This window comes from Penaeus chinensis, chromosome 16 (assembly GCF_019202785.1).
Source record: "Penaeus chinensis breed Huanghai No. 1 chromosome 16, ASM1920278v2, whole genome shotgun sequence".
Taxonomy (NCBI): domain Eukaryota; kingdom Metazoa; phylum Arthropoda; class Malacostraca; order Decapoda; family Penaeidae; genus Penaeus; species Penaeus chinensis.
This window is the reverse complement of record NC_061834.1, coordinates 17089717-17102216: the sequence shown is the minus strand read 5'-3', so window position 1 is coordinate 17102216 and position 12500 is coordinate 17089717. Positions and strand designations below refer to the sequence as shown.

The following is a 12500-nucleotide window of genomic DNA, read 5'->3' as shown; positions in this document are numbered from 1 at the left end:
GGCCATCAACTCAACTAATTTTGCATGGTCTTTTTTCCCACTCATACTTTTCGTTTCAGTTTCTTCACCAATCCCTTCTACTATCCACCTCCTAAGGTGTGAGAGCCATGCTGAAAGGATGATAGGCTGACTTTATGTCAGTCCTGAATGGCCTGAGGGAACCATGGGCACGGTATTCCCCTGCCATACCTGGCCCTTACCCCTCAAGGGGACCCTGAGGGGTGGACTATTTTTTTCCCCAACATACTCCAGGCTTATCATGGCCAATAATGAAGACGTAACCCCACTCTTAGGGGCAATGAGGCCTGCCCCTTTATCAAATAGCCCCAATCCCAGCTCTCCTTTGACCACGGCTCCAAACACTGCAACAACTACCCCCTTATCAATGCATACTAGTACAGTATCAACCCTAATCAACAACCAACCCCCAGGAGACATTTCTACTCTCCCAACATGCTCAACTTCAACACCTTTATTCCCACAACCTTCTTCATCAACCACCCCATCTCCCCTTATTACTACCTTACAACCTTATTGCCCACCTCCCCATAACACTACCCCCCTCAACACTACTCCCTCCTCCACACGTCCCCGCACTTCTACTACCCTCACCTCTACAAGATTCCTAAATACTCTATTTAGCCCAGCCAAATGTGACTGATTTTTCGTGGTCCCTCCACATCTCCCTACTCTAAAAACACCCTCCTCTTCCAGCAATGCCTCCAAAAACAAGTAGGCAAAGTCTCTTTCCGTAGCCGACCCGACTACTCCCGTCTCGACACAGTAACAACTGAAAACGAAGTTATAGCATTAACAAAACTAACTGATCTATGTGGTAATCCCATCTCTACAGAACCTCATTCAACCCTCAATACTTGCACCGGAACTGTCTCTATCTCCCCAACAGATTGCCCAATCCATGACAAAGAATGGTCAGATTGTGGAGAAGACTTACTCGCTTGTCTCACAGACTATGATGCAACATATGTACAATGCTACTCCATTCCTCCCAGAGGAAATCGTAAGAAATCCATTAACATTGCCAAAATTACTTTCCATAGACATGACCTTCCCTTTAATGTTTACATAGGTGGGGAATCCCTACCTGTCCGACCATATCAACCTCCTCGTCAGTGCCAAAATTTTTGGCGTTTAGGACACCCAGCCAAACACTGTCATTCCACAGCCAGATGCCCGCTGTGTGCCCAACCTGGCCATACTCGATCAAACTGCTCTGCACAATCACGCACATGTGCAAACTGTGGCGGCCCCCATAATGTATTTTATGGAGGCTGCCCCACCTACAAATTTGAGTCTGAGGTAGCAACTCTCAGATTCAGACTTGGACTCACTCTACGTGAAGCCAGACAGGAGGCTCGTCGACGAGGTTTTTCTCTTACCCCCTACTCTAATAATGTCGCTCACTCTGCCACTCCCCCTACTCCCCTAGCTCCTACACCCTTTCCTAAACCTAACCCCCCTCCATCTAACTTTCCATCTTCTACCTCCTACCTTCCCCAGTCAAATTCTTTTGCCATCCTAAATCCAGACACTCCAATCTCTACTACAGCCCCAACACCTTCCCCTCTCCCTCCCCACACTACCCGCAGCAGACAGAATAAACGTTCCACCCCCTCTTCCCCTACCCCACAATCACCTCCACCTTCCTTTGCCCCTCTTCTACAGACACCAGACTTCTCTTCCCCCCCTCACAAGAAAACCTTTATCTCACAAACCTCCTCAACCAACTCCACTACAGAAACTCTTGAAGATATCCAGAACTACATAATCGAGTCCCAAACTAATACTCATCCACCTTCAAATTCTACAACTCCCGCTCCCTCCACACTCAAAGTGACTGCCTATATCCATCCTCCTCCTACTCATATTCTCCCTACACCCAATCCTCCTACCCCATCCCAACAAAACCAATTCCCCCTGACTCCAGCCCCACCTATATTAACCCTCCCACTATTCCCTCTATCCCTTCGACTCCCTCCTGGATACACACGTGAAACCCTCATGTCACAAGTACCCTCTTCCCCAGACCCTCTACCTCCTGACACCCCTCCTGATACAACACCATCTCCCCAACCTCATTCTTTATCCCACCCTCTAGCACCTTCCCCTTCAAATTCTCCAACACGCACTGCAATCTTTGCCAGTAAATCAACGAAAGTATAACTATCCTTCATTGGAACATTCGCGGTTTCCGAATGTTCCTCTTTCAGTCCCACATATTCTATTGTCATGCCCACATCCTCCCTACATAGACATCCCAACTTATCAGACATCCTTACAGAATCTCACACTTTCTGCTTTGACAACCTGTTTTCCTTTCTCAAACGCATATATATCCTTCACTTGATCTAACCCCTTTACATTACCTCATCTGACCCTAACCCAGTCACTCACCAATTCCTTAACCCAGCTTTAACAACTAATCTCTAACCCAACCACCCTTCACTAACATTAACTATAGTGCTACATGACCTTAGATGTCTAGCACATTTATTTTGCTTTTAACCATTAACCATTAGGAGACGGAGACTGAGGCCCAATGTAAGGGATCAGCCCTGCCATGGACCACAACCCTTGCCTCAAGTTTTTTTATGGTCTTTTCTTCTCCCTCTTTCCTTCTTTTCTTCATCCCATTCTTCTGTCCACTTATCCTAGTTATTAGCTCATTTTTACTTCTTTTTTTTTTTGTGAGAGGCATGTTAAAAGAATGAAAGGCTGAATTTATGCCAGTCATGAACAGCCTAGTGGAGCCATGGGCATGGTATTCCAGTTTAGTTGTCTAGCCCTTACCCCTCAAGGGGGACCATGGGGGTGACGGTCTCTCTCCCACAAATATTCCAGACTTGCCATGTCCAGCCTCCCCAATTCCTTGCTCGTTATGGTTGTGGGGGGACTGAGGATCATTGCAGGGGATCACCCCATGTTCTGTCCACTCATCCGAATTGTCAAACTCATTCTTTCCATTTTCGCTACACTACTGTATCATAATGCTTCCAACTCCCTTTATGCTTCCCCTTCTAACAACCTTTACCTTACACTATATCACATCAGCTCCCTCTCTCTACCTTTTTACTGCCATACCAGCCTTTAGTACTGTTCAACCTATAACGTTGCTAAACCTTTTCGCAACTCTGATTTAAAATAATGCCGCGTGACTTTTGATGTCATATAGCACTTCCTTACCTGGGGCTTTGCCCCAAGCCTCACACTATCACTATTTTGAATAAGCCACTAATGACTTTAGATGTTGACTCAGCAGAACATTTTCAACAAATAAAATAAATACCATGGCCAGTAATGAAGATTTTGTACTCCTGTTAGGGTCAGTGAGGCTTGCCCCTTTATCAACTAGCCCCTGCTGAATTTAACCCATAACTCTAATGGAGTCTTACAATGGATTGTAAGACTCCATGCTTCCCCTTTGTAGTATTATTTTGTCTTTTGCAGAATAAGCATTTTTAGCCTTTTTGCCATTTTCCAGTCTATATTTCTTATTTGATTTGCTTTGTCTAGATGTAAAAGACTGTTTTCTTTACACAGATGCCATATAATCTCTAGGTATTCCATGACTAATTGTAATAATAGTAAGAATCATCTTGTTATTTGTCTTTTTTTTTTTTCGTAATTTTCAATTTCTTTAATAGAACCTGTGCATGGAAGTAGCGTCCTCCCTGGAGCCAGCGTTCTTCTAGACATGGCTCACAGTTCATACATTTCATATTTATGTATCAAAGGAAATAATGCCAAATGAGTCTAATCACCCTCCAAGAGGTTTGTGCACTCATTGTAAGTCATACCTATCACCCCAGATTTCAACCAAATTTTTTTGTAATCCCCCCCCTTACTCTGACAACACTCCTCTTCCAACAATGTCTTCAAAAACAAGCAGGCAAAGTATCCTTCCACAGTCACCCTGATCATTCTCACCTTGAAAAAGTTACATCTGCTTCCCAAGCTAAAGCAATATCAATCTCTACTCCAATACTGGCTTTCACTCCATCCCTCCACTTTCCACCCAAATGTTTCTACATCCCCTCCTGTATCCCCCATCTTACATTTCTACTTTTACCCCCAATACCCCCCCTCCTCACTCTACCCGCAGCAGACAATCCAAATGTTCCACCCCATCTCCACCTAACTCTTCCTCTACCTCTCAGATGCTTGTCTCCTCTTCTCTCCCTCATAAGAAAACCTTTGTTTCTCAGACCTTCCTAACCAACTCCATACTTGAAGATATTCAAAACTAATTGTCCAAAGTATTGCTTCTTACTTTTTAGTAATATTCATGGACTTCAAGGGAATTTGAATGAACTTGTAGGTATCTCAACAAAATTTAACATAATTTGTTGTGCTGAAACTCTGGTTTCAGACATGAGGCACACCTCAGAATTGCTTTTACATAATTTTGATATACCCTTGTTGCTACATAGGATTTCTTTGCCTCAAGCCCAAGGTTTGTGTTTATATTCAGGGGTTAGTTTTAATGCTAGTCATTTTACAAAGTATGAATACATGGTTGCGAGTATGTAGCCGTTTGAATAGCTTCTACATTTTTAGTCTTTATAGAAGTCTATTTATGATTGTTTACTGACTTCACACATTTCCATTCAAGAGAATGATAGGAATTCCTGCTTTATTTTATAGGTGATTTTAATGCTCATCACCAAGACTGGTCGAATTCTGTGTCCCCAACTGGCTGACATGGCATTTCTTCCTTAGATTTCTCACATGCAGATGGGTGTAAGCAGTTAATCTGTGGGGCAACCAACAGAGGTGATAATATTTTGGATCTTTTATTAAATGATGTGAGAGGGATAATTGATGTAGAGTCTATCCCGCCAATCGGTTCTTCCGACCACTGCAGTCTTCTTAAAGTCTAGAATTAGTTGAGATGGTGTCTACCATGCTTTTGATAGCATTGTTTGGTGAGATGTTTATAATGCTCTGAATTTGTTATTGTTGGACATCATAATGAGGGTTGCACCCAGAAAAACTTTTAAATCTCGTTCCCATGATAAAGCATGGTTTAATGAAAGATGTCACCAGGGTTATAGGGACAAACATACTGCTTACAATCTCTGGTCTGCTAACCACACTCATCCAGGTTGGGAGGATTATATATATATATATATATATATATATATATATATATATATATATATATATATTTGAACATTATGTTCATTTGAAAGATGTTCTCTCAAAAGCAACACCGCCTCATAAATAGTGGTCAGTGCCTAAAACATCTCTATCCTCCATTCCTCCTTTAATGAAGCCTGATGATAGTTTTACTTATTGTCCAATTGAGAAAGCTAACTTCTTAGCAGAATGCCTTAATTCAAAACAAAGTATTAGACAAATATGGCCAGTTTCCTTTGATTTTAAAGAGAGTAAATGTTCAATTAGCCCAAATTTTTAACATTTGTTGGTCAAACATCTTTCTGTATATTTGAAACTGTTTCTTCCAGAGACTAGCTTTGCTTTTAGAAAGGGACTCAGCTGCCGTGATGCATAGCTTATGTTGGTGCATGAAATGCAAGGGGTCATTAGTCAAGGATTGTCTCTGGATTTTAGTGCAGTTTTTGACACTTTTAATCACAAGGGTTTGAGCAGCTAATATGTAAATAGGTGACAATTTTCTATCTTGTATGATGGTATAATTTTCTATTTTTTCAGTGTAGCTCTTTATATACATATACAGCTTACATATACATATATATATACATACATACATAAATACATACATACATATATATATATATATATATATATATATATATATTAAAGAAAGTTGAATCTTCAAACTATTAGCTAGAGCCAAAAAAGCATTATATTTTTGCCAAAATTTACTTTGGTATCATGAAAAAATTAGTAAATTAATATTGACTACATCCCTCATTAAAGTGTCCCACCATGCAGCAAATTTTTTTTTTTTGAAAAGTGTAGGAAATCTTGATAATGTTTAAACAGCCCTTCCTTTCTCTCATTCACTTATTCAGTCACTCTCTCTTTTTCACATCTCCTTTCCGCTCGTCTTATATGAATCACTAGCATCGCTGGTTTCACTGACTTTTCTATTCATTGCTAGCTCTCAGAGTTTTCTGGCTCAAACTAATTCCACTCTCTACTTTTCTGTTGCAGCTCAGCCTCTTTCATTATTATATCTCCATTGTCGTCTGTAAAATAAATCTCATCTGAAAAATCATGTTAATATGAAAAAGTATTAGTTGATTACTCATCAAACATAGTAGTGGCAATCAATTAGCTGATGTGACTTATTTTTGGTTCTGTGATTCCCATCAAAACTATTATCTCATGTTGATAGGAAATACTGTATGATGGCGAAGAATAGTTACACGCACAATAAGATATGATATGCAAATAGAGGTAAGAAAAAGGCATGCTTTATAAGAAATATGCATTCTATTATAATACTTTTTGTTTTACATATGTAAAGCAAGAAAATATAACAAAAAATTGCATTTTCAGTGCAATACAATAAACCTCATTAGTTAATTCTAAAATAGTAAACTAATAACTAAACTAATAACTAATGAATATTCATCTTTTGAACACAGAAACAGTGTCTGTTGCTAAGAGGACTAGAATAACTTTGGAATTCTGTGCTATATTTAAGAGTTCAAAAGTGTAAATACAAAACATCATTATGTTTCTGTATCGTAAATTTTCACTATAAAGACTAACAGCAAATACCATGACAAAAGCCTTATCAATACTATTCCACTTCTTTGAAATAATCCATGCAGCAAGTGAATAAGAATATGAATTCACCTGCTAAGTATATGGCATGTACAGTGTTCATTCATGTTCTGGACCAAAATAAAGCATTTTTCATCAAGTTCCCAGGTGTACACAAGCAATAACTTCTGCCAATGCCTACTGAGCTGGCAAGATAAAAGTAGTGCAACTCCTGGAAAATGTCTAATCTAAATTACTTAAAAAAATAGTAATTGCAGGATACATTCAAAATAATTTACCATTTCTACAATTTAAGTTATTGTAGTCCTTAGTGAGATTGGTACCAAACATTTACAAAACCAACTTGATGTATTTTCATCCTCCAATTGCAGGAATGAGGTCACCTTTAATACTTTTTATTAGACAAAAGTACATGTACATAAGCACAAATGCCCACATGCAGACAAACACACACCATGTCATATCACACACCACCACACCACATAAATCCATGCATGTGGCATGCATGCACTTACTCGCACACTCAGCCTAACACAAACACACACACACACTCGCACACTCAGCCTAACACAAACACACACACACTCGCACATACACCTGAGTATCATCAGTAGAAATTTATAAGGGGGGGACAAGGATTTGAATTCCTAAAAACTAGGTCCTGACAGTGGTAAAACTCAGACATTTAAAAACAGATTCATGGGCATGTGCAACACAACTAACTTACAAGTAAATATAATGAGTACAGGAAATGAAAGATTAAAATAATAATACAGTAGTGCCTTAATATTTATCAGAAAATCCTTTAAAAGAAGAATTAATTTTCAAAATGCAGCAATAAAGACTGCTGCATATCAAACAGGTTTACAGTTAATCAGAAGGAACACTGTCTTCATTGCCTTCTACATCATCAGGTTTGCCAGTTACTTTATGCAGAGGCTGTTCATCATCTGAAGCTTGTACTTTCCCTCTCTCTGGATTCTTTGCCTCAAGCATTGCCCTTATTTCTGCCTTCACTTCAGGATAGGTCTGCACCTTGTACAACTGTTGGATGAGATATAAAATTCCTCTGTAATTTAATACATAAGTGATTCCATTATTTTAAAATATATTTGAGATTACATACAAACATGACAAAAGGAATAAAAAGAAGTAGGATAAGACAAAAAAAAAAAGAGAGAGGAGGACAAAATCAAAATATAAAGAGTAGAAAACTCATCAGAGTGCCTGTTTTTCAACACAAATACCTTGTTACTAAATAATGGTATTCTCAAAAAAATATTAATATAATATGGTGGCCATGTGTCAAATGATGCACACCCTAAACGTGTAAGCTGTATAGGTCACCACTTAACCCTGTAACTAGAATAGTTGTGGTCCTAATCACCTAAAACAAAGAGAAGCTTGAACTTTTAAACACTAGATTGGTACAATGTCCCTAGTTAAAAGAAATTATGTATGCATGTGAAGGCATACTTGAAAAATAACATACCTGGAAAATGATGACTATGATGTTCAAGATATTAGCAGTTAAAATTGCACCAGAATGTAAAGTGAAGTAGTTATAGATAAGGCCCACAAAAAGTGGCATGGTCTCCAAGACATAGAGACAGATAATCTGAAACAAAACAAAAAAAATTATAATAATTAATCAATGAAAAAGTGACAGACATTCTGGACTTACAAAAGGTATTGGACTATCTAGCACACTGAAACTCTAGATTTCAGAATGTTATCTTTATAATGCCATCTACATCATGAACTTTTAATTATTTGTATAGATATGCATAAAACTCTAATGAAAATACTTTTCTCACGTGAAAATTTAGACCAGTGAAGGTTAATTTGGAATAGGAAAACCTATATAACTACATTTTTCTGTCACCTTACTGAACAATCAATGTGCCTGCCTTAATGTAAAACAACCTCTGACTTATTTCTTATGAATCTACTTTACCATTGCAATCAAAATATGAAGCTACAAACAAATAGTATTAATGATATCATAATAAAGCTGTGAATTATGGTATACTATAAGAATATGTATCATCTTAACCCACGATGGGTATGGCATGACGTACATGCCATGCCCACTGAGTTTACTTGTTTAACTGTTTTTATACATAGATGGCTACATTTGTACTAAGTCACCAATGAGCCAGTTATGAGTACTGCCTGTCTTGTCCGTTCACTTTTCTCATTGATTTACAAAATTATTTTACGTTATCTTGTTTTGCTGTTATAAATGTTTATAACATTATAGTAATTATAAAGTTTATAATAAAAATAACCGATATTTATAGCACCAGTAAAAAATATGTTTTTTCCCGCCACTTCAAGGAAAAGTGAAATCAGGTAAGGTCTCAAGATCTACTAATTGACTCCTTTATGGCTAAACACTTGTAGAGGCATCTATGTACAGATACATCTCACAAAAATATAAAAAATGAATACAGCATTTTCCCCATTTTTTATTTATTTCCCCTGGCAGCAACAGGTTAACTTGTAGGATGCAAGCCAAACATTCATCAATAAATTCTTTGATCACACTGCTTTTTGAAACATCAAAAAATATTACTTACCTGTAGAGGTTGAACAACTGGGCAAACATTGGAAGATAATTCTGACACCAGTGCAGGAAAAGCTCGGTAAAAGATTGCTATGTCTGAAAACAGCATTATCACACAACTTGCATTATAGGTCCATTCAGCTGATATAAGGACTATACACAAAAAGGACAGAATCTGTAAAGAGCAGATTAAACCTCTTTTAAATTCATATCAAAGTAGAAAACAGTTATGATAACAAACACATGTATCAGACTAGGATTATACAATGTTTTTGACTATAGACCATTGGCAGTCAAGTTCCAGGCACAATAATATATGCATATATAAGTATACATCAATACAATCATCAATATATATATATATATATATATATATAGACATATATGTGTGTGCTTGTTTGTGTGTGTAGGTGTGTGTAGGTGTGTGTAGGTGTGTGTAGGTGTGTGTGGGTGTGGGTGGGTGTGGGTGTGGGTGTGGGTGTGGGTGTGGGTGTGGGTGTGGGTGTGGGTGTAGGTGTGGGTGTGTGGGTGTGGGTGTGGGTGTGGGTGTGTGTGTGTGTGTGTGTGTGTGTGTGTGTGTGTGTGTGTGTGTGTGTGTGTGTGTGTGTGTGTGGGTGTGTGGGTGTGTGGGTGTGTGTGTGTGTGTGTGTGTGGGTGTGTGGGGGTGTGTGGGTGTGTGGGTGTGTGTGGGTGTGTGGGTGTGTGGGTGTGTGGGTGTGTGTGTGTGTGTGTGTGTGTGTGTGTGTGTGTGTGAGTGTGAGTGTGAGTGTGAGTGTGAGTGTGAGTGTGTGTGTGTGTGTGTGTGTGTGTGTGTGTGTGTGTGTGTGTGTGTGTGTGTGTGTGTTCATATACATATATATATATATATACATATATACCTATCTATTTTTTTTCTAGCTATATATCTGTCTTTATATATTATATTATTGACACTATCTCTTTGCAAAAAAAAATAAATGTGAGAAGCCATGGCTCAAAAAGAAGAGATAAAAAGCAAAAGTAAAAATCACTTTCTTTCATGATTTTCACTTGTGGCCATGTATCTTTACATAATATCAATAGCTTATTATATATAAGGGTAAAAGAGAATTTACTTACCATAAGTATCATATTTGTCCTTAAGGAATCACTCTTTTTCAGATTTTCCCACAAGGCAGCAATTTTTCTGAATATTTTGATATTTTTGCAGTTACAAGCTTCACTTTCTCTTACTTCCGTGGAGTGTCCCCAACATTTCATATGTGACATTCCATATGCAAGATACCTTATAATGGCTGGGGGTGTATTCAGTGCCCTTGGAACAACCAAGCAAAGACCTGCATATATCAGGCTGACACTAAAGCATACCCAAGAGAAAATCAAAACAGGATCACTTATATTTTCGGATAAAATATCACTTGTAATGGGTGGAAGAAAGATAATACCAACAACGGCATAACCAGCACTCATTACCAAGCCACTGATGCCCATCTGAAATCAACACAAAAAAATAAATTTCATTATAATAGACATATTAGTAACTTTAATATCAACTCCTTGCCTCCAGGATAGCTGTCTCACCAGAATCATGTCCATTATTTCATCATCACAGTCCAATCACACATTATGGCCTTTCTGCCAATCAGGTGGCTGAATGCCTTTGCAGGAACTTTGTTCACAATATATCACAAAAGTCTCATATTATGCATGGCTATATCAAAGCTACAAACTAGCGCTTTAATGGTGTAAATATGATATGAAAACAAGTGTCTATGGTCACACATATTATGAGGTGCCATGTTTACACATACCCCAGAGTTTAGAATATAAATCAACTAAAATTCAATCTCCTTGGGATTACTGCTCACAAATATTTAGATTAACCTATTTTCCATCTGATAGATGAGTGTATACTGAACAGAAGACCATGAAGGCATGATGAAACAAGGGGGCAACTAGTCCCTACTTGTCCCCTGTAGAAAGCAAAATGTTCTGTATGACCATGAGCATGTTCTCACATTCCATTTGTATCATATCTTTTTAAGTAGTTTACCTATTACTGGGTCAGCATTTTCACTCACCATTTTATCATGAACATGTCCAAATATCTGGGAGGTAAAAGCTTCAAATGCAACCAGTACTCCATACAGACATGCCACAGCACATGGCATAAAAAAATATTCTGGATAGCGAAAAACAGGATCGTCATATCCTCCAAACCGATATCCTTCAAGCACAGAGACGAAAAAGGCTATGCTCAAATATGTGGCAAAAATCTGTAAAGAAAAAAGGCTAGATAAAAACATTTTTAGTTTCATTTATATGAACATCCAGATAGGCCTATATATAAAAAGACAAAAAGACATAAAAAATATACAGACCTACAAATTTATATCACCATATTGTGTACATAGAAATAATAATTCATGAAAGATTACCTACCAACAAAACAGCTCTTGCCACCATACCAATAGTGAAAAAGTGGCTGAAATGGATCGTAGGCCATCGCACATTTTGTCGACACAATTCCCGAATGGACAAAATAATCTGAAAATTTTAATTCATCCTTTTACAAAGAGCATGTCTTGCTGTAACAAGATTGCATATTTATTCTATGTTTCCAAGAGTCTACAACAGGGGTTCCCAAACTGGGGGTCATGGGGTACTTTTTGGGGGGCCATGGAGCAATTTAAAAATTACGATGTCAAATCAAAACTGAATTTTATCTCACCTCCAATACCTACATATAATTATTTTTCATATCTCAATAAATTGGAATCTTTCCATAAAATGTTCTTGTCCTATAGCTACTGACATTCACTGATGTCAGTAGATTATTATTATGGAGATTATTATATATTGGTCAAGGGCTACAGAATGAAAAAAGTTGGAAACCCCTGGTCTGCAATATAAAAAAAAATCTTTAAAAAGAGAGAAAGAGAGAGAGAGAGAGAGAGAGAGAGAGAGAGAGAGTGAGAATGGGAGAGCGACAAAGGGCGAGAGAGAGAGAGAGAGAGAGAGAGAGAGAGAGAGAGAGAGAGAGAGAGAGAGAGAGAGAGAGAGAGAGAGAGAGAGAGAAATAAAATTTGCTCCCATTTTATGCTCTGCTCTCTCCCACTGCATATTAGACTATCAAATTCCAATGTCATAGCTAATGACCCCTGTGTGCTTAGTTAATCACAGCCGGGTCTGGCTGATATTCAGTATTAAT

General features: G+C 38.1%; 1 protein-coding gene across 1 annotated transcript in view; it reads right to left on the bottom strand.

Moving 5' to 3' along the window:
* Nucleotides 1–6425: 6425 nt before the first annotated feature.
* LOC125033418 overlaps nt 6426–12500 on the bottom strand; it is a 14770-nt gene continuing 8695 nt past the window's right edge. Inside the window, exons 6-11 of the mRNA XM_047624898.1 lie at nt 11732–11836; nt 11371–11565; nt 10409–10780; nt 9324–9485; nt 8234–8359; nt 6426–7785 (exon numbers count right to left, since the gene is read on the bottom strand). Of these exons, the coding sequence (XP_047480854.1) occupies nt 7612–7785; nt 8234–8359; nt 9324–9485; nt 10409–10780; nt 11371–11565; nt 11732–11836 (1134 nt within the window). The 3' untranslated portion in view covers nt 6426–7611. The remainder of the gene's footprint in view (nt 7786–8233; nt 8360–9323; nt 9486–10408; nt 10781–11370; nt 11566–11731; nt 11837–12500) is intronic.